Source organism: Chiloscyllium punctatum, chromosome 15 (assembly GCF_047496795.1).
Source record: "Chiloscyllium punctatum isolate Juve2018m chromosome 15, sChiPun1.3, whole genome shotgun sequence".
Classification (NCBI taxonomy): Eukaryota; Metazoa; Chordata; class Chondrichthyes; order Orectolobiformes; family Hemiscylliidae; genus Chiloscyllium; species Chiloscyllium punctatum.
The window spans coordinates 65,779,337-65,803,142 of record NC_092753.1 but is presented as its reverse complement, the minus strand read 5'-3'; the positions used below and the strand labels follow the sequence as shown (position 1 = coordinate 65,803,142).

At 39.7% G+C, this 23,806-nt stretch overlaps 1 protein-coding gene across 1 annotated transcript in view; it reads right to left on the bottom strand.

Annotated features, from left to right (window-relative positions):
• Positions 1-23,806, bottom strand: part of LOC140486346 (suppressor of tumorigenicity 14 protein homolog) — a 67,142-nt gene that overhangs the window by 32,322 nt on the left and 11,014 nt on the right. Inside the window, exons 5-7 of the mRNA XM_072585351.1 lie at positions 10,940-11,109; positions 10,220-10,255; positions 8,883-9,108 (exon numbers count right to left, since the gene is read on the bottom strand). Coding sequence (XP_072441452.1) covers positions 8,883-9,108; positions 10,220-10,255; positions 10,940-11,109 — 432 coding nt within the window. The remainder of the gene's footprint in view (positions 1-8,882; positions 9,109-10,219; positions 10,256-10,939; positions 11,110-23,806) is intronic.

Below are 23,806 nucleotides of genomic sequence, written 5' to 3'. Positions count from 1 at the left end.
TCACCTAAAGGTTTTTTCCTCTGAAATGATATCATTTTGTGACGCCTAACAGGCATGGACTTACACTTGGAATTTAAGGGTTGTTTGGTCCTGGATGAAGGAAGTGATCTGAATAAGGGCTAATTGAAAGAAAATGTGTTTATGAAGGAGGGGAACGACTGGTAGAGAGAGGAAAGCAATCCACAAGAGTTCATACAGAAGCCAACAACACAAGAATATGTAATTTGATATCTGATTCTCCAGTACATATAGTTATAGAGTTATAGAGATGTACAACACGGAAACAGACATTTCAGTCCAACCCATCCATGCCGACCAGATATCCCAACCCAATCTACTCCCAACTGCCAGCACCCGGCCCATATCACTCCTAGCCTCCACCACATCCTCCGGCAGCTCATTCCATATACGTATCACCCTCTGTGTGAAAACGTTGCCCCTCAGGTCTCTTTTATATCTTTTCCCTCTCACCCTAAACCTATGCCCTCTAGTTCTGGACTCCCCACCCCAGGGAAAAGATTTTGTCTACTTATCCTATCCATACCCCTCATAATTTTGTAAACCTCTGCAAGGTTACCCCTCAACCTCCGACACTCCAGGGAAAACAGCCCCAGCCTGTTCAGCCTCTCCCTGTCGCGCAAATCCTCCAATCCTGGCAATATCCTTGTACATCTTTTCTGAACCCTTTCAAGTGTCCCAACATCTTTCCAATAGGAAGGAGACCAGAATTGCATGCAATATTCCAACGGTGGCCTAACCAATGTCCTGTACAGCCGCAACATAACCCCCCCACTCCTGTATTCAATACTCTGATCGATAAAGGAAAGCATATCAAATGCCTTCTTCACTATCCTATCTACCTGCGAGTTCACTTCCAAGGAGCTATGAACCTGCACTCCAAGGTCTCTTTGTTCAGCAACACTCCCTAGGACCTTACCATTAAGACTGTCTGTGTGGAGTTTGCACATTCTCCCCATATCTGTGTGGGTTTCCTCCAGGTGCTCCAGTTTCCTCCCACAGTCCAAAGATGTGCATGTTAGGTGAATTGGCCATGCTTAAATTGTCAATTAGATGCATTAGTCAGAGGGAAAAGGTTTTGGGTGGGTTACTCTTTGGAGGGTCGGTTGTGGACTTGTTGGGCCGAAGGGTCTGTTTCCACAATGTAGGGAATCTAATCTAATCTAATTAAGTGTACAAATCCTGCTGAGATTTGCTTTCCCAAAATGGAGCACCTCACCTTTATCTGAATTAAACTGAGAAGTGGCAGATGACCACTTCTCAGCCCATTGGCCCATCTGATCAAGATCCTGTTGTAATCGGAAGTAACCTTCTTCACTGGTGTCCACTACACCTGGTGTCATCTGCAAACTTACTTAGCAATGTTCTACATCATGCTTGCATTTTTGCTCAATAGTAAGTAAAATTATTGGCAGGGCATATTGACAGCGTTGAAATTTTAGATCCTGAGGTTTCTAGTATTTCCTGCTTTGCATGAGGTTCATTTAACAGATCCTTTAACAGTTATTTCCCCAAATCTAAATCACTTCATCAGTCAAAAGGAAAGAAAAGTGACAATAAAGACCACTATATTCTATAAACTGACCGGCAGCATAGTGGCTCAGTGGTTAGCATTGCTGCCTCACAGTGCCAGGACCCAGGTTTGATCTCAGCCTCGGGCAACTGTCTGTGTGGAGATTGCACATTCGCCCTGTGTCTGCATGGGTTTCTTCCGGGTGCTCCAGTTTCCTCCCATGGTCCAAATATGTGCAGGTCTGGTGAATTGGCCATAGTGTTCGGTGCATTAGTCAGAGCAAAATGGGTCTGGGTGGGTTACTCTTCAGAGGGTTGGTGTGGACTAGTTGGGCCAAAGGGCCCATTTCCACACTGTAGGGAATCTAATCTAAAAGCATATAACATCATATATACCTGATAATCAACAGGATTTAGTAAAAGTTTCGTTCCAAATACAAATATAAAATATCCTCGAGGTTAAGGTGAGCAAGTAGGAAACAGTTATACTTATGTTGAGAATAGTTGTGCCATGTCTATCAACTTGAAGGATTTCAAGTGGTGATTGACAGTGTAAACTACCAGTCCCAAAAAAATAAGCTATATCCACCAGTGTCCAGGTTTAAACGCAATGCTCATCAAGTGGCCCTTACAGACAGCAGCCCTTTTGAGGAAGCTGTCTTCTTCAGACAGAAGGTGGATCAGAAGAGATTGAAGGAAAACACAGTGAAGAATTCCTGAACATTTGGAAAGGAGAACTAGGGTCAGAGCAGCCTTGAAAATTAAGGTAATTGATTATACTTTGTGTCAACTGCCTATTCATCCTCATATCTGTGAGCCATCCTTAGTTGTCATAGGTTGTACACTTGAATATATTAGTTAACTAAGCAGTAATTCAGATACATGTGAACTTAGTAAAGTGAGAATTCCTTAAAAATAGTCAACTGATTATATTCAAGATCAGTGCTCACAAACAACTAAAATCTAATAATGGAAGAAAAGATTGTACTTCAGAAAACCTAGTGTGGTGATACAAACCAACAATATAATAAACTGGCTGAAAACTGCATTTCAACCTCTTCCACATTTATGTTTCACCTACACTTGCACAATAAAAATATATGGCTTTCATTGTATCTTCTGAATCACACCAGAACATACATACAGCAACAAAAACCTTCAATTGAAAACTATGCCACATCTTCAAATTATTTATACCTTAAAACCTTGATATAGAGCTAGGCCTCAGAGTGAAGAGGAACCCCTGACACTCCTGTTCATATCTGTCAGCCAAGTCTTCCTGATTGGACCAGATTAAGAGCACTAAGCAGGTAAATCATATTCTATGAGGTCCACCTGGCTGACCTTGTTACAATCACAAACTCTAAGTAAAGAAAATCATTCCATGTTACATTAATTAGTCGTAAAATTGAAACCAGTCATTAGAGAGAATTATGAGAAACTGAAAAAAACTCATGTTCATTAAACCCAAGAACATTTATGCAATGAAAACATTCTTACAAGTGTAAGGCTACACATTTATCATCATAAATTTCAAAAATCATTTATTAAGGCATATCCTTATGCCATTTCATTTGAAAGCATGGAAGACTCATTATTCATAAGCAAGAGATGTTAAGGGAGTGACAGTACCACCTAAGATGTCTAGAATCAGATGCTCAGTAACCTGAGGTTATCAATTGTACGAATTGCGCAGTGTAAGGTGATTATAAGCATAAACTCTTTGAATCAATGGCACTAATATTTACTGTAGTAGGGTTTCAGAGGGGGGGACAAATTATGTCCAGGAAACCTGGTAGTGCAGTTTTCCCAAAGTGCCTTTCATTTTAACTCTATCCAGTGACCTTTTTTTCCCATTCCCGGCCTGAATGTCAGGATAATTGACAGGGAGAGTTATGTTTTGGATGAAAGTGCTGGAAAAGGCTGCAGTTAAAAAACAGTTAGGTTTAGTAATGGTTGGGAAGTGTCATTTTTTTGTGGGAGGGAATGGGGAAATCAGGTTTAAGTGTTAAGGAAGGAACGCGAGGGTGTTTAAAAAGAGTGGAGGTATCAGCAGTGATCATCCTTCACCATTTCTGCTATTTCTTTCTTTTCGATTCAGCATTCTAAAAGGGCCAGTTCTCTCCATGACACCTTCAGCCACTTCTCAATCCCCTCAACAAATTGTCCCTTCCTCAAAGCATTTTCCATTCAAGTGCAGAAGATGTGTCATCTTTCTTTTCACCTTTTCTCACCGTCCAAAGTTTCAAACAGTCTTTCCAAATGAAACAGAAGTTTACACATATTTCACTCAGTTTAGAATACAAAATTCTCTGCTTAGTACATGGCCTGTGCCACGTTAGGGAGAAATAGTGGATAGGGTGCCTGCCTTGTGAAACACCTTAATTTAGTCTGTGATTGTGATTCTGATCATTTAGTAGATATCATTTTAAATTTCCACCTTGTTCTCACTCAGAATTTGTATCCCCAGTTTCCTGTGGAGTTAGAATGGAGCTCAAATCAAACTTTAGGAATGCCACTGATCGTTTAATTGATACTCTACAACCTTCCAGAACCAATACTGAGTTCAACAGTTTTAGACTGAAATCTCTGTGCCTTCATTTTGTTTCTTTAGTCTGGTTTTCTCTTGATGTTGCATTCAATCAGCAACTGTTAATTGTTCTGCCAATCAGACCTCCCCTAGGCATATTATTGGTTTACTTTCTAAGGTTTATATACTCTCAGGAGGTGTGCATCACCGGTTGAGCCAATATTTATTTCCCAAGTCCAATTGCACTTGGGAATGAAGTGGCAAGCTGCTGCTTTGAAATATTGATGTCCATGTGTTGTAGTCATGGTTTGAAGGAGCCTGTGTTGGACTGGGGTGGACAAAGTTAAAAATCACACAACACCTGGTTGTAGTCCGACAGGTTTATATGGAGGCACTAGCTTTCGGAGCGCTGCTCCTTCATCTATAAGATCATAAGACACAGAATTTACAGCAAGAGTTTACAGTGTGATGCAACTGAAATTATATGTTGAAAAAGACCTGGATTGTTTGTTAAGTCTTTCATCTTTTAGAATGGCCATGTTGGTTTCAGTTCTTTCATATGTAAATCCCAGAACCTATTTTTAGAAGTTACATTCTCAAGTGAACTTTAACAATAGGTGCCATGTCATCTCAGATAATGCATTGAAGGTGTGAGGTGCCTTGTGTGAGGCTGTTTATGTCCCAGTGTTCAGACTGATTCTATTTCTAAAACAGGGATTTACAGAATCTTACATATGTTGGAGGTAGACTTGTAATGCTGTTAGTTAGGGAGTTACATGAATTTGACTTTCAGTGTCACTGAAGGAATAGTGATACAAAGAACAGTACAGCACAGAACCAAGCCTGCGCCAACACATAACAACTTTCTAAACTAAAACCTTTCTCCATTATGGAGTCTGTATTCCTCTCTTCCCTGCCTATTCATGTAGGTGTCTGTAGGTGTCGGTTGCAACTGAATGAGCTTCTACAACCTCCTCTGGCAACACAGTCCAGGCACATAACACCCTTTGTGTAAAAACCTTGCTCTCATATCTTTCTTGAATTTTTCTCCCTTTAACCATAAACCTACATTCCCTAGTGATTTACATTTCCACCCTAGGAAAGAGATTCCGACCATCCATTCTATCTATGTAAACTTCTATCAGGTCACCCTTCTGTCTTCAATGTTCAAATGAAAACAAATAAAGTTTGTCCAATGTTTTCCCACAGCTAATATCTCTAAACAAGACAACATCCAGTAAACCTTTTCTATACCTCTCCAAAACCTCCAAATCCTTCGAGATAATGTGGCAACCAGAACTGCATGCAGTATTCCAAATGTGGCCTAAATGAAGTTCTATACCACTGAAATATGACTTGTGCCAATTTTTATCGTCTAAGCCCCAACCATCAAAGCATACCACATGCCTCCTGATTGCCATACCCATTTGTGTTGCCACTTTCAGGAAACTGTGGACCTGTATGCATGGATCGTTCTGTTAATGCTTCTAAGGGTTCTGCCATTTACTGTATATTTCTCTCCTGCACTAGACCTTACAAACTGCATCACCTTGTATTTGTCTGTATTAAATTCCATCTGCCATTTCTCTGCCCAAGTCTCCAGCCTATCTACATCCTACTGTGTCCTCTGGCAATCCTCCTCACTATCCACAGCTCCCCCCATTCTTTGGGTCATCTGCAAACTTACGAATTGTACCACCTACATTCTCCTCCATATCATTTATATATATGATATATTTCCAAATCTGAATTGTGATTGGCTTGGAGGGAAACTTCCAAGTGATAGCGGTGTTCTTATGTATCTGCTGCCCGTGGTGTAATAGATAGTAGTGGTTGGGGTTTAGAAGGTGCTGTCTATGGATTTTTAGTGAATTTCTGCAGTGCATCTTGTAGATGACACAGCTGTTAAGAGTTGGTGGTAGAGGATCTGAATGCTTGTGGATGCGATGCCAATCAAGTGAGCTGCTTTACCTTGGATGATGTTAAGCTTTAAGTATTATTGAGCTGCACCCATCCAGGCACGTGGAGAGTATTCCATCAGAATCCTGACATGCCTTGTAGTCGGTGGACAGGTTTGGTGAGTCAGGAGAAGAGTTACTCACTGCAAGATTTCCAGCCACTGACCAGCTCTTGTAGCCATATTATGTCTAGTCTAGTTTAGTCTCCAATCAATGGTAACATCAAGGTATTTAATAATGGGGGATTCAGTGTTAGTGATATCGTTGAATTTCAAGAGGTGAAGATTAAATCCTTTCTTGTATTGCACTTGTATAGCCACCAGAACAATTTTCCTTTGTGCCAAGTATGACTCCAGAGATACCCCTCCCCCACCCTCCATAATTTGCATTGACTCCAGTTTTGCAAAGGCTCCTTTGTGTTACACTCATCTTTTTAACTTAATGACAAGGGCAGTCACTCTCATATCACCTCTGGAATTCAGCTCTTTTACCCATGTTTGAATCAAGGCTGTCATAAGGTCAGGAGCTGAGTGACCCTGGCAGAACTCAAACTGAGCGCTAGTGAGCAGGTTATTGCTGAACAAGTGCTAATCGATAGCACTGTTTCTGACACTTTTCATCACTTAATGATTGGGAGAAGACCGATGGGATGGTAATTAGCTGGGTTGGATTTGTCCTGCTATGTGTATTGAGAACATATCTGGGCATTTAGCTTCATTATCACTTGCTGCTTATACTGACTTGCATGTAGTATTCTGGATTCACCAGGTTGAAACCTCATTTTTAGGTATGCCTGATACTGCTTTTGACATACCCTCCTGCACTCTTCCTTGAACTAGGATTAATCTCTTGGCTTGATGGTTATGATAGAGTAGAGGTATGCCTAGCCATGAGGTTACAAACTGTGTAGGAGTACAGTTTAGCTGCTGTTGATACACCACAGCATGTCATGGATATCCAGTGTCAAATTGCTAAATCTGTTCAAAGTTTATCCCATTTAGCATGGTGATAATATCACACACCATGATGGAGGATATACTCAATGTGAAAATGGGACTCTTATCTCCATGAGGGCTGTATGGTTCTCACTATTACCAATACTGTCATGGGCTGGGGCAGGCAAATTGGCAAGGATGAGTTCAAGTATATATTTCCCTCATCACCTGCAGCGGACCCGGTCTAGCATTTATTTTCTTTAAGACCCAACTGGCTCAGTTATTGGTAATGCTGCCGAACCAATCTTGGTGGTGGACATTGAAGTCACCCATCCAGAATACATTCTGCACCCTTGCCACCTCCCAATTCTGTTCAATATGGAACAGTAATGATCCATGAGCTGAATGGAGTGGTATATGGTCATCAGCGTGATTGACCTGATTGGACTTCATGGGTTCTAGACTCAATGTTGAAAACTTGTAGGGTGGATCCCTCCTGATTGTATCCCACTGTATATCCCTGCTAGTGGAACAGGACATATCTAGAGATCACATTGGCACTGTTTTCTACATTGTTTCTATGAGCATGACTATATCTGGCTGTTTCTTGTCTAATCTGAGACAACTCTCATAGCAGCTTCCTTCCCTAAAGGATATTAGTGAATCAGATGAGTTTTTATAACACAGAAACAGAAACTTCTGTAGAAACTCAGACAGCATCTGTGTAGAGAAAAGAGAGTTATCATTTCAGGTCCAGTGACCTTCTTCAGAACTGTCTCACTAGAAGAACGGTTGCTGGGTTTGAAATGTTAACTCTGTTTTCTCTCCGCAGATGCTACCAGACCTGCTGAGTTCCTCCAGCAACTTTTGTTTTCGTTTCTGATTTTCAGCGTTCACAGTTCTTGGATTTTTATAATAATCACCAGTGGTTACATGGGCATCATTAGACTGCTTAATTCAAGATTTTTTTGAATTCAAATTCCAACGTCTTCCTTTGTGGGATTCAAAGCTGGATCCCCAGCACGTTACTTGGAAATCTGGATTACCACTTTAGTGATAATACCGCTCACCAACATCTCTTTATTTGCCCCGTATCACTTCTTCAGCACAAAACCTCTGTTAAGTAGCATCACTAGTATGTACATTTTTAGCGAGGAGACAATTCAACCTCTTAAACTGGCTCTGCTATCTAACAAGATCTTCTGTGTTTCAAAATCCACATTTCCATCTACCCCGACAATCTTTGATTTCCTTGCCAAACAAGAATTTATTTATCTCTGCCTTAAAAATATTGAATGACTCCACTTCCATCGCCTACTGTAACTCTAAAGGCACACAAGCCTAGAGAGAAGATCTCTTCTCCTCTCAGTCCTAGAAGGGTGATCCTCATTATTTAAACTCCCTAATACTAGACTGACCAAGAAGAGTAAACACCCTTTACAGGTCTACCTTGTCAAGACAGTTCAGAATCTTATACACATAAATCAAATTATAGGTCATCTTTTCTCTCCAGTAAGGAAACAATTTAAACTGTAGTTCTTATTAAACTCGGCAACACGTTGGCATGATTTGGAGATGCCGGTGTTGGACTGGGGTGTACAAAGTTAAAAATCACACAGCACCAGGTTGTAGTCCAACAGGTTTAATTGGAAGCACTAGCTTTTGGAGCGCCGCTCCTTCATGTTTACAGTGTCAACTTTTGCTATAAATTCTGTGTCTTACAACTGTGTACTCCACAACGACCTGATGAAGGAGCGGTGCTTTGAAAGCTAGTGCTTCCAATTAAACCGATTGGACTATAACCTCGTGCTGTGTGATTATTAACTTTATAACATGTTGGATAAATGTCATAGTCTACAATACAAAAGCTCAAAAATACAAATCGATGTCATATTGATCTACTGCAAAATTTCTCTAAATGACACGTACTTACTAACAGTTTGCTTAGAATCTGGGATCCACGTATTATACATTGTCACATTCACATCAGTGCAGACCGATCCTTCAGCTTCAGTTGAAATTACAGTTTTGATGGAGTGATCACTTTGTCCCTGCACCAGCCAATAGGTGTTGTTGTTTTTGCTGCAGTTCCCTAATCTTAGTGAACCAAATGTCTTTTCTTTGCTCAATAACAGAACATGTAACACACATTGACCTGAAAAGACACAAGCAGACCTAAAGGAATTAGCATATTTACGTAATCTATTCCAGTACATAGACTAACTGGATCTTCTTAGCTGTATAATTTTCATCCTGAACTAAGGAACAAAATTTCATCACAACTACATTTATGTGCAATAATGGTGTTTTCTGATTTGCAGCAAAGTTATACTAGTGGAGCAAAAGCAGGTCCTAGGACATTCTTGACCTATGTTGCTCAGAGCATCAACAAAACATATGTTTATGTAAGGCATTTAACAAAGAAAAATAAGCTAAAACACTTCTGAAGAATAAAGTAAACTCTATTGTGAACAAATTATTTCCAGTCAGAAGGGAAGTAAGCAGCTGAGAATGCTGTTTATGTATTGCAGCATTTCATTCAGTCCTTAATTGTTACTATGATATCATCTAACTTTCATTTTTGAGGTTCAGGGAGACTGGGAAACCATAATGTGCCACTAAGTTGCAAGTCAGTTGAAATAGTATTTATCATGTTAACAGGTAATCAGGATCTCCCAAAGGGTGTTACAAATAGGATAGTGCAGTCCAGTTCAAATGTGGAGCCAGCTTCCCTACATGTTGATGTTTCCACTGGTATTAACAGAGTCTGCCCCACTCCAATCCACTATCCCCTCTACAACTTGCATCCAAATCAGACAGTGTTCCTCTAGATTAGAATCTCTAAATAGAATCTTATGGTATAAAAGGGGACATTGGTCCACCAAGTCTGTATTCATCCTTCTTAGTCTCAAATTGCTGCTGTTTCCCCACAGCACTGAAACTTATTTTTATTCTAATCAATACCAAATTCTTCTTGAGCAACAAGATTGAATCTCCTTAAAGAATCCATTTCAGCAATGCATTCATGATTATAACAACTCCATACCTCCAAACATCTAACTTTCCCCAACCCACTTTTTAAATTAATTGTGTGGAGAAAATGCCGACATAATCATTTATACTTCAAAATGAGTAATTCAATATATATTATGGTCAAAAGTATGATATAAATTCAATTATTATTTAATATTGATGACTTCTACCCAACCAAATTTAGATTCTGATGCTTCCTTCTCTGAAAATTGCCTTACACTTTAGCCACTTACCAGTTTTCAAGCTTCGAACATATCCATCATTAGCAACTGTAAAATGGCCAAAACACAAATCAGTCATTAAAAAAAAGACACTTTCACTTTTAAGCATTACCTACATCATCCCTTGTTCTCATCCACAAAGAAAATGAATATATGGTTAAAATAAGAACCCATAAGAAAATGCAAGTGTGTGTAAATTACAAAAGTGAAATATAGTACCAATGGTTGAGTCAGATTTACTCTATATGCAGATTTGTACTTTACAGCTCTATTATTTAAAGACTGCTTTTAGATGTTTTGCAGAAGCTTGAATTTTAGTCATTGTACTGTCTGTAAAGCATAATAATCACAAGCCATACTAGATCATGATAATGTCTTTTAATTCGCCTACATGTGACCTAACTACAATTCACAAGGTAGATAAAGAGGTGAAAATTATTTGGCTTATTTCATATAATTTAGCCAGAAATACCTTATGATCTTACTATCACCTCATCAAAAAAGATGACCACAAGTTCAAAAGGGACATACAAAGTTAGTAAATTTATAATAGAAAGTAGCATTTTTGGGTGCCACATTCAATCCTATATTCCAAAAGTAAAATTTACACATTACAAACTACAACATTATAACATAGTTTAGTTTAAGGCTAAACCAAGCTGGTAGTCAAGGGTATAAGCTTTCTTCTGTAACCTTGGCTGGATTTATACAGTATATAAATTAAGTGCTTACCCTGTAGTGTGACAGAAGATGGTACAACTTTCATATTCTTTGCCGTTCCATCAAGGTAAAGATGTTGTCGTAATACATTTAACAGTATTCCCACACTTAATGTATATTTAATCAAAAGGTCATGTTCTTTTGGCAATGCAAATTGCAACCAGAAATACATAGTAACGTTGCTGCAAATAAAAAGATCAATGTCAGAAAAAAAGTTAATATCTCCTTCATCAAACAAAATAAATAATCTATTGAAGTTTAAATAGGGGTCAAGTAATGAGTAGCTGATTAACTCAAGACTGTTCTGTCAATTTACAGGTAGGTAGCACTTTGGTGATAGTGACCATAATTCGGTTATGTTTACAATCGCAATGGGTAGGGATAGGTACATACCGCAGAGAAGGAGGCAAACCTGGGAGAAAGGAAGTAATGATGTGATTAGGATAGATTTAGAATGCATAGGATGGGAAAGGAAACTGCAGGGGATGAACACTTTTGAAATGTAGAGCTTATTCTAGGAATATTGCGTGCAATTCTGGTCTTTCCTATTGGAAGGATGTTGTGAAACTTGAAAGGGTTCAGAAAAGATTTACAAGGATGTTGCCAGGGTTGGAGGACTTGAGCTATTGGGAGAGGCTGAATAGGCTGGTGCTGTTTTCCCTGGAGCGTCGGAGGCTGAGGGGTGACCTTATAGAAGTTTACAAAATTATGAGGGGCATGGATAGGATAAATAGGCAAAGTCTTTTCCCTGGGGTCAGGGTGTCCAGAACTAGAGGGTATAGGTTTAGGGTGAGAGGGGAAAGATATAAAAGAGATCTCACTGTACATCTCTATGACTCTATGGACAGTTACTGCGGCTCCTTGGTAAGTATGTACCTATCAGGCAGGAGGTGGTTGCCGAGAGAGGGAGCCATGGTTTACTAAAGAAGTTGAAACTCTTGTTCAGAGAAAGAAGGCTAATGAGAGGATGAGGTGTGAAGTTCAGTTAGGGGGTTTGAGAGTTATAAGTTAGCCAGAAAAGATCTAAAGAGAGGGCGAAGAAGAGCCAGGAGGGGACATGAAAAGTTGTTGGCAGATAGGATCAAGGAAAACCCTAAGGCCTTCTATAGATATATCAGGAATAAAAGAATGACTAGAATAAGTTTAGGTCCAATTAAAGATTGTAGTGGAAAGTTGTGTGTGGAATTTGAGGACAATGGGGAAGCACTTAATGAATACTTTTCGTCAGTATTCACATTGGAAAGGGAAATGTTAGTGAGAATACGGAGATACAGGCTACAGGATTAGATAGGATTGAGGTTGACAAAAGGGAAGTCTCAGCAATTTTGGAAGATCTGAAAATAGGAAAAACGCCGGCCCAGATGGGATTTATCCTTGGATTCTCTGGGAAGCCAAGAAGGAGATTGCAGAGCCTATGGCTTCGATCTTTATGTCATCATTGTTGACAGGAGTAGTGCCAGAAGACTGGAGGATAACAAATGTTGTTCTCTTGTTTCAGAAGAGTCCGGCCAAACCTGGCATTTGTAGGCTAGTGAGCCTTACTTCGGTTGTGGGTATGATGTTGGAAAAAGTTATAAGAGATAGGATTTATAATCATCTGGAAAGGAATAATTTGATAGTCAACATGGTTTTGAGAAGAGTAGGTTGTGCCTCACTAATCTTATTGGGTTCTTAGAGAAGGTGACAAAACAGGTGAATGAAGGTAAGGTGGTTAATGTGTGTATATGGACGTCAGTGAGGCATTTGATAAATTTCCACACGATAGGCTATTACACAAAATACAAATTTCGGGATCGAAGGTGATTTAGCAGTTTGGATCAAAAATTGGCTAGCAGAAAGAAGACAGAATTAGATTAGATTACTTACAGTGTGGAAACAGGCCCTTCAGCCCAACAAGTCCACACCGACCCGCCGAAGCGCAACCCACCCACACCCATTCCCCTACATTTACCCTGCACCTAACACTATGGGCAATTTAGCATGGCCAATTCACCGAACCTGCACATCTTTGGACTGTCGGAGGAAACCGGAGCACCCGGAGGAAACCCACGCAGACACGGGGAGAATGTGCAAACTCCACACAGACAGTTGTCTGAGGCGGGAATTGAACCCAGGTCTCTGGCACTGTGAGGCAGCAGTGCTAACCACTGTACCATCGTGCCGCCCTGAAGGTGGTGGTTGATGGGTAATGTTCAACCTGGAGCTCAGTATCCAGTGGTGTGCTGCAAAGATCTGTTTTAGGGCCACTGTTGTTTGTATTTTTATAAATGATCTGGAGGTGGGCGTAGAAATATGGGTTAGTAAATTTGCTGATGATGCTAAGATAGGCAGAGTTGTGGATAGTACCGAAGGATGTTGTGGATTACAGAGGTATATAGATAAGATGCAGAGCTGGTCTGAGAAGTGGCAAATGGAGTTTAATGCAGAAAACTGTGAGAAAGTTCACTTTGAAAGAAGTAACAGGAATGCGGAGTACGGGGCTAATGGTAAAATTCTTGATTTGGAGATGCCGGTGTTAGACTGGGGTGCAGGGGGCTAACACTTCAACATCTTAACATCTTATCTGGGCTGACACCAATTGTTACAGTTAACCTGAGAATGTAACTTTTAAAAAATGTTTTGTGATTTACATATGAAAGAAGTGAAACTATCATGGTCATTCTAACAGATGAGAGACTTAACAAACAATCAAGGTATTTTTCAATGTATAATTTCAGTTACATCACACTGTAAACTTTTGCTATAAATTCTGTGTCTTACAATTGTGTCCTCCACAACCACCTGATGAAGGAGCAGCATTCCAAAAGTTAGTGCTTCCATTTAAACCTGTTGGACTATAACCTGGTGTTGTGTGATTTTTAACTTGGTAAAATTCTTGACAGTGTAGATGAATAGAGAGATCTTGGTATCCAGGTGCATAAATCCCTTTAAGTTGCCACCCAGGTTGATAGGGTTGCAAAGAAGGCATATGGTGTGTGGGCATTTAATGTTAGGGGGATTGGGTTTTGGAGCCATGAGGTCATGCTTCAGCTGTACAAGACACGAGTAAGGCCACACCTGGAGTATTGCGTGCAGTTCTGGTCACCACATTATAGGAAGGATGTGGAAGCTTTGGAAGGGGTTCACAGTAGATTTACTAGGATGTTGCCTGGTATGGAAGGAAGGTCTTATGAGGAAAGGCTGAAGGAATTGAGGCTGTTTTAATTGGAGAGAAGAAGGTTGAGAGGCAACTTAATTGAGATGTATAAGATAATCAGAGGGTTAGATAGGATGGACATTGAGATCCTTTTTCTTCGGATGGTGAAGGCTAATGCAAGGGAACATAGCTTTAAATTGAGGGTTGATAGATTTAGGACAGTTATCAGGGGGGTTTCTTTACTCAGTGAGTAGTAGGGGCATGGAATGGCCTGCCTGAAACAGTAGTAGACTCACCGACGTTAAGGGCATTTAAATGGGCATTGAACATATGTATGGATAATAATGGAACAATGTAGGTTAGATGGTCATCAGATTAATTTCACAGGTTGGCGCAACATCGAGAGCTGAAGGGCCTGTACTATGCTGTAACGTTCTATGTTCTGTGTTCTATAATGATAGGGACCAGAGAGTACTCAGCTGGAATCTCTGGTCTAATCAGCTCATTTCAACTCGAGTAATAGTAGGCACCATCCTGGGTTTGTAAAGGAGAAAAAAATCAAATCGTTGATCCTGATTCAGATTGCATCAACAATTCCTCAATAGTATAGTACGTACTTAAACATCATGTGAGGATTGAGTCAGACTGAACTATGATTCTCCCATGAAAATTAGTTTGCAAATATTTACTGTCAAATAAGAACGTAGGCAGTAGCTGTTTGAGAAAGATACTGTAGGGAATTTGTATCCACGAAACTTCACCTAAATGTACATGACATCGGACGATATGATGGACAAGCAAATGGAATGTTGGCAAAAATGATTTATTAACCTTAAAGACAAAAGAGTGGGTAATATACTGGCATTGTATTAGAAATTTATAAATTAGTATCTAATGGATATCTTTTCAGTATAGGAAATGAATAACCATTTTGTGAAAGAAAAGGGGAAGATTATAAGGAATTATAGGGATTCAAAGTTTGTGAGAAGGTTTGTAGCTCGGGTGATCGTTTTTGTGGTTCTGTTCGCCGAGCTGGGAATTTGTGTTGCAGACGTTTCGACCCCTGTCTAGGTGACATCCTCAGTGCTTGGGAGCCTCCTGTGAAGCGCTTCTGTGAGAGGCATGGCACTCATCCACAGATTCAATCAATAAGCACATCGATCTGAACCCAATATACCGACCACTGCAATGAACAGCTGGAACTGACAACCGGAAGCAGCAGATTCAAACCACTACAAATGCCGGAGGAAAGATCACAGAAGCGCTTCACAGGAGGCTCCCAAGCACTGAGGATGTCACCTAGACAGGGGACGAAACGTCTGCAACACAAATTCCCAGCTCGGCGAATAGAACCACAACAGAATTATAGGGAAACTAGCAACTCTGAACACTTTATATAAACAAACTGCAAAACACAGGCATAATTTAGAATTCTGTAACCTGGAACTAGAGCAAAAAGTTTATCATTTCTTCAGTCGTGTTCCGAAAGTAGTTTCTCTGTGGGACTCATTGCAACAGAATGCTATGGAGACTAAGTCAGTTAGTGTACTTAAGACAAATATAGATAGGTTAATGTTTAGCAATGGCATCAAGGACTATGGGAAGAAGGCAGGAGAATGGGGTCAAGAAACATATCAGCCATGACTGAATGGTGGAGCAAACTGGACAGGCCAAATGCCCTTACTCTGCTGCTATATTTTATGGTCTTAATGATGTGCTATGTATGGCCTTAAACCAACTGGTGAAAGTTCAGCAGCATACATTGTTGCGTACTGGGTGTCAGGTAGGAGAATTTGTCTGTGTACATAATGAGTGGTTATAGCCTTATGTTGATAACACTCCTTCCTGGAGATTTCTTCCCTTTTCCAGCAGGGCTCCCTTGCCTCCTGTGCATTCTGCTCCTTTTACCAGTCTTCTTGTATTCCAAAGAGGAGCTTATGATTGCCCAAATTGTGGAGGCAACATTAGCAATGCGGAGAGGTTTTTACTTTGTTCATGCAGCTTAGAAAAGAAAATCTGCCTTCCCAACTCAGTCCAGCCTATGGAAGTACAGAAGCTGGGAGGTCATGTTGCAGCTGTACAGGACATTAGTTAGGCCACTTTTGGAATATTGCGTGCAATTCTGGTCTCCTTCCTATCGGAAGGATGTTGTGAAACTTGAAAGGGTTCAGAAAAGATTTACAAGGATGTTGCCAGAGTTGGAAGATTTGAGCTATAGGGAGAGGTTGAATAGGCTTGGGCTGTTTTCTCTGGAGCGTCGGAGGCTGAGGGGTGACCTTATAGAGGTTTACAAAATTATGAGGGGCATGGATAGGATAAAAAGACAAAGTCTTTTTCCTGGGGTGAGGGAGTCCAGAACTAGAGGGCATAGGTTTAGGGTGAGAGGGGAAAGATATAAAAGAGACCTGAGGGGCAACGTTTTCACGTAGAGGGTAGTACATATATGAAATGAGCTGCCAGAGGGTGTGGTGGAGGCTAGTACAATTGCAACATTTAAAATGCATCCGGACGGATATATGAATAGGAAGTTTGGAGGGATATGGGTCGGGTGCTGGAGGTGGGACTAGATTGGTTTGGGATATCTGGTTGGCATGGACGAGTTGGACCGAAGGGTCTGTTTCCATGCTGTACATCTCTATGATCCACAGCAATGCAACTCCTTTTTAAATTGAGCTCACAAGCCACTCAGATATATGCAAGATAGTGGCTCATCACCATCTTAAGGGCATTTAAAGATGGTCAATAAATCTTGGTCCTGCCAGTGATATGAACATCCCTAAAATGAATTAGAAACAAAACAAAGGCAGTAGCAATCTATCAACAGAAACTCAAAATTAGCTAATTAATACTCTTAAATAGGAGGTTGTCCTTTCTGCTTCTGAGCATGTGTTCAGTTGTGCGCAATTAAGAGATGGTGTTAACTTGAATAATGTTATGGGGATGGAATGCTTTATTTCCCCCTTCAACTCCATTTTGATTTAGTCTCCTGCTTCTTTCCCTCAACCTCCTTCACTTTTTAATGACAGCATTGCCCTGAACAGGCTTTACTTGTAAATGTTTCATTAGTCATATGTGTATTTTCCTGGTGGTGGAAGTAATGAATATTAAAATATATATACAATGACATATTTTTACTATGTCACAATGTATTAAAAAAAACATTATGCATCACTACGGGTGATTTTGGGAAAATATAAGCATTACTGTTGGGTCTTCTTGGATGCAGTGGTACAAAAAAGGACTATTGATCAAGGGTTATTCCCAATTCAGCCGGTTTTATATCCAGTTCTATCTAATTAAAAGCTCCCAGGTTTTCCTGGTGGTGGAAAAAATACTTGAGAAATGTAAGCACTCTTGTGGCAGTGGTAATGTCCTGGCTCTGGGTCAGAAAGTCCAAGTTTAACTCCCTATAGGTGTGTCACAACATGCCTGAGTAGGTTGATGAAAATAACTTGAGTAACATTAACATTATATTTGAAGAAATCTTGAGTAATGTTGAAGGCTTTTGAGGGACATTGGTAGTGTCCCTACCTCTCGGCCAGGAGGCTTGGGTTCAAGTCACACCTGTTCCAGAGGTTCTAATACCAGCTCTGAAAAGGTTGATTTGAAATGATAAACTCCCACTGGCATTGAACCAGCATGTGATATCACAATTGCCTACAGTACCAGATGTTCAATTAATGCATGTGTCCCATCACCCACACCAAAATGGCATCTGATGCAATTTGCACCAAAGTGTACATGTACACTGTGGATGTGATTTTTAATGTTTAAAAGGCCACTTACAGCATGGAAAAATACGTGTGCTGTAAATCCAAAGTTTGTGTCACAGCCTCTGATTCAAAAAAGCAGTGTAAAATATTACAATTGAATTTGATCAAGTATATCTAGGCTAGTTAAACTAAGATGACAAGTTGACGGAGGACAGAACATAGAGTCACACAGCATGGAAACAAACCTTCTGGTCCAACTCATCCATGCTGACCAGATATCTTAAACTGATCTAGTCCCAATTGCCAGCATTTGGCCCATATCCCTCTAAATCCTTCTTATTCATGTATGCTTCCAGACACCTTTTTAAATGTTGCAATTCATGATGATCACAGATGACGTACTACAGTGAGTCCCAGAAGAGAAACCATGGTCAGGGAAACACTTGACTGTGTAACACTGACAAATCCTAGCCTACTTATACTGGTCAGTTAAAAATATTAAAACAGGTTTATTTCATGAAACGTTAGACAGGATGTGACAGAAGCTTGCAGATGATATATAGAAATAAAGAACCCTGATTGCACTCTCAGGAGAAAACAGAACTGCTAAAGATAGTGATCAGCAGTTAGACTTTGCCCTTCACTGTTTTATTGACTCTAGCAATATGTTTTTAGATCAGAATGCTAAAGATTCCAGTATATTTCTGTCCAATAAACCATAGATACTGTAACCCAATATTTCTGTCCATGGCTCAGTTTATAACCAGATGACAATAGGTAAGATTCATGTTAATTGGTCCAATCCACATGCTGAACTCTCCACAAGGGATTTTTAACCCTTCCTGTGTGACGACTGCTCAACTGGAAGTAGAGATGCACCCAGTAACTGTGAGAGTGATGACCCTTGTCCCTTTCTAAAGCTAGATGCCATAGACCAACGTTGCTACACGTCTTCAAGGAATCACAGTAAAATTTCAATCCATTGTTACTAACACTCAATGTGCAAACTCTATGTTGCAAGGAAGTGGCGAACATAGTTCTCCATTTGGTTTACTGCTAACTTCACCACTGCAAATAATTTCCTGCTGTAATTGTTGGGCCAGGAACTGTATCTTAGTGTCATCTTCAAGCATGTGAGTTATCAGAGTCTGACATACCTTACTTAATAAAATGCTATTCAAAGTGTGACTTACATTGGAATGGTATTGAGTATTAGAGAGTCATTTACATATCACAAGTGCTGTTTGATTAAAACATGCAAGCATTAACTATTTGACAAAAAAAATCTGCTTCTCCTCTGAATCCCAGTTGCTCAGGAAGAAGCATTTCTTTGCATGGTCTAACCTAGAAACATCACTTCGTGATTTGTTTTCCTTTCTTTCACAGAGGAAAGAAATACAGGTAAACAAGTAATGATTAACTTCAGTCTGCATTGTTTTGACCTGTGACATTCATATCAGTTGTTGCCACATTTGATTTTCCAGCAACTCCAGATGCTAAATATGTATGTTAGATACACACTTCTAGATCTCCAAACATCAGTAAATGGAGTACCACTCAAAATATCCTCACTACAAATGAATGTTTAAAATGAAGCTCCCACTTAGTGGAGGCAGTGTTTTTGTACATTCCTAATCTGTGTCACTATCCACATATGCTGCAGCTCAAAGGGAGGGAAGTCTGTCAGGTTAGGACTTTATTATTTATATTCTTCTGTTGACCAATCAATGTACATCGTTAAAGCAGATGGCCAATGATGAAAATCCAGGCTAATTTTCAATAGCTACATGGCAGCTGTTTCCTGCTTAAAGTTATGATGTTGAATCAGATATATATATATATATATATATATATATACATATAAGTACTGTCATCAATGAGGCTTTAGTACTATGAGAAACTCAGCAAACTAGCTCATTTACAACATTTTTGACTGTAGATTATAAACAAAAGAAAAATTTGCTGTTTTCATTATTCAAATTAGGAGCTGCTTTTCCTAGTATAAGTTCTGCTCAGCTGGTTATTTTAGAATCCCATGTCAAAGCATTAACCCTCAGGTTTCAGACAAAGTACTGAAAAAGGCATTGCAAATGTAGTTTTAGTAATGAGTATAGGAACGTGGTGAACATACGCTTGCACTTATTTGAAACGTAAAAGGGGAAAAAAAGAAAAAGCTTTTTCAAACTCTTTGTACAGCTATGTACTGCTGAACTCTCTAAAGGGAGTTCGTGCATCCCCCATGTGATGACTGCTCAACTGAAAACAAAGATACACCCAATAATTGTGAGAATGATGATCCTCTCTCCTATTCTAAACCCCTACAGATCAATGTCTTCAAGGAATCACAACAAAATTTCAATCAATTGTTACTGACACTCAGTGTGCTAACTCAATGTTACAAGCCCAAAGTTCTCCATTTGGTTTACTGTTAACTGCACCCTATGCAGATAATTTCCTACTATAATTGTTGTACAAAGTCCTTCTTTCCCTACCTCTAACACCAGATGTGAAGATTGCTTTGGCTCTATTGCTTCCTGTCTCTCCTTCCTCTGCCTAGCTCCACTGAAATATTTTTTTTAAATTCTAAAACATACTTTTGACCATCTATTCAAAATACCTGAGCATGACCCTATCCGCTGTTTTGGTCTGGAAATACAAATTTGAAATGTATGTTTTAATGACCATATCACCATTCAAATTATGAACATAATTTAATTCACTTTCACTTTATTGTCCATACCAAAATTTATTTCAGATACACAGGCCAAGATTTTCAATTTGGCAGCCAGTTGTTATTCCAGTCTAGATGAGAGTCGTGCAGGAACATCCCATGGAAACTTCATCATGGCAGACTCTGAAAGAATTCCACTGGGCTTCTACCCTGGAACCTTCCAAATATCTCCCTTTAAATCAAAGAATTCAGAGGGTTCCAATGAAATTAAGTAAATAATTATTCAGGAGAAGTTAGATTATTAAACACATAATCCAACTCCTGAATACCTCTATACTGACCCCATTGTTGCTTGACACACACCCAAATATATCCGATTTCTCCCACCCATCTCCACTTACCCTAAAACACTTCATCATTTACATATCATCCAACCCTCTGCAACTTTGCACCCTGGCACCCTAAACACTTGGCACACTACCCCTGCTTACTTGACATCCTTCCGATCATACAGCATGCATCCTAATACCTGGCCCCCTAACCCTTCCCGCCTGGCATTCTGTACTCTGGCAACTTAATCTGTATCCAGCTGGCCACCTGGCATCACACTTCTGCAGAAGATTGCCACTTCTTGGAAACTTCTTGGAAACATCTCCCTTGCAGATGTTCCACACGTATTAAACACTGGACCAATGCCATAACAAGCACTGACTCTGGTTTTGAAAGCCACTGGTGCACACAGATTTAAGAGGCGTACGCAGCATAAAAATACATTCACAGGGAACTTTGCTTGGAGAATCTGTCTCATAACTTGTTTGTTGAAATGTGGTTCAGACAGTATCGAAAGACCAGAAACATGTCAAATTTTCCTCACAATCTTCCCTCTACTTTTATTGTTTCTCAGTTTAATTTCACTTATGTTCATACTTTGTGTCAAGTTTGTTTTAATGATGTCTTCCTTTAAGTCGCATAATGGCGTCAATGGTAACAAAATATGTCTCACAAGTTTATAAGCTATATTTGCTTCTCTATCATTTTTTTTCATTTTACTGCATTTTTTTTGTTCTTTATGTAACATTATGCTTTCTTTATGTTGCAACATTGTTGTGTAATAAAGTCGAAAACAGTGATGATGTGAAACTCAATTCTTTGAAACTTTGCGCTGGCTTCTACAGAATTGCGCCAAAATATGGTATAAACAGCTGTCTAAAAATGAAAAACCACATTTTTTTTTGCTCATGAGCTGTGGAAAGTCTATATAAATGCGCAAGTGCAGCATTTTTATGATTAGTATATGCTGAATACTGATATACTGGTGGTTGAGATAGTAATGATGGTAGAACTACACCCATCAGCCATTGCCATTAGAATCATTGTGGAAAAATACCTGCCATGCAACCTGTCAAGTTCTGTTCTGAAAGTCAGGAGAAGCTTCAGCACAAAAATGGATGGCTCAATCATTTTTAATCTAGTCCTGAGTAATACTTGAAACAACAGATTTGATATTGCATTTTATCTTGAACTAGTGTTTGTGGATCCATGCAAATTATGGGTTTCATATTTTTAGCATTGTCACATTCTGTGGCTAGATGACTTTATATTATACCATGTTCAATAGTTTTGCATGGAAATATCATTAGTATTTTATTTGCTAATTCAGGAAAAACAGGAATGATTAAAATGACAATTGGCTAAGCCTGCTTAGATATGTAAGTAGGAATAAATAGTGGCTAAAAAAAATCCCCATTTTATTGAAGACACTCAGCTTATAAGAATTTAACTTGCTTTTACCATCTAAGATTCTCAGATTTCCGATTAGCTGAATATCTGAATGTGCAGTATTAAGGTCACAGAGAAATAGAGGCCAGGAGCATCACACATTCTACCAATTGTTTGTACTGAAATAAAAACAGGAAGTGCTGAAAATATGCAGCAAGTCAGGCAACGTCTACTGAGAGAGAAACAGCAATAGTATTTCAGATTGATTTTTTGTTTGTCAAAACCACTTCAGTAATTCTGATTAAAAATCATCAATCCAAAACATTTGCTGTGTTTCAATGCGCACAGATGCTTTCTAACCTATTACACTTTTCCAGAACATTTTGTTTTTACATAAGATTTCTATCATTGAGAATATTTTCCTTGTTGTGATGTGTGCTCAGCTTACCAAACCTAGCTAAGGTGATTTTCAGTTCTTGTAAGTGCCTTAGGTTCAAATGCAGTGATCAGAAGAAAATGCATAGTTACTATTCCTGATTGATTTCAACAGTATCACTGGCTACATGGCGTATTTTCCTTAGACAGGATAGCTCATGGGCTATCAAGTCCACACTGTAAGTAATCTAATCTAATCTAAAAACACGCCAGTAAGTGATGAAGCGACGAAGGTAAGTGAGGACCTGGAAACAATTATTCTGAATGAAGAGTTAGTGTTGGGTAAGCTAATAGAGCTAAGGATAGATAAGTCTCCTGGCCTTGATGTAATGCATTCCAGGTCACTAAGAGAGATAGTGGGAGAAATAGCAGATGGACTGGCAGTAATTTTCCAAAATTCGCTGCACTCTGGGGCAGTCCCAGCAGTTTGGAAAATAACAAATGTGATGTGACTGTTTAAAAAGGGAAGTAGACAAAAGATGGAGAATGAAAGACCAGTGAGCTTAACCTCTGTAGTGGGGAAGATGCTTGAGTCTATTATCAAGGGAGAAATAACAGGTAATCTCTAAACATTGTCCCATTGTACAGACGCAGCATGGGTTCATGAAGGGCAGGTCATGCTTCACAAATCTTTTGGAATTCAATGAAGACATTTCAAGCAAGGTGGACAACAGGGATCCAGTAGATGTGGTGTACCTAGATTTCCAAAAGGCCTTTGACAAGGTGCCGCATATGAGCCTGCTGTATAAGGACGCATGGTGTTAGGGGTAGATTATTAGCTTGGAAAGAGAAGTGCAACCCACCCAAACCCATTCCCCTACATTTACCCCTTTACACTATGTGCAATTTAGCATGGCCAATTCACCTAACCTGCACATTTTTGGACTGTGGGAGGAAACCGGAGCACCCGGAGGAAACCCACACAGACACGGGGAGAATGTGCAAACAGTCAGTCGCCTGAGGCGGGTATTGAACCTGGGTCTCTGGCACTGTGAGGCAGCAGTGCTAACCACTGTGCCACCGTGATGCCCACAGTTATTAGTACCCACCACTGTGAAGACTGATGCAAAGTACCTGTTCAATGCCTCAGCCATTTCATCTATCGTCTGATCAAATTACAGGTGGGTTGGGGTGTGGTGGTTGGTGTTGGGGGAACAGTCATTTAACAAACAACCATTCAGCAAAACTTAATAAATAATCAGCAA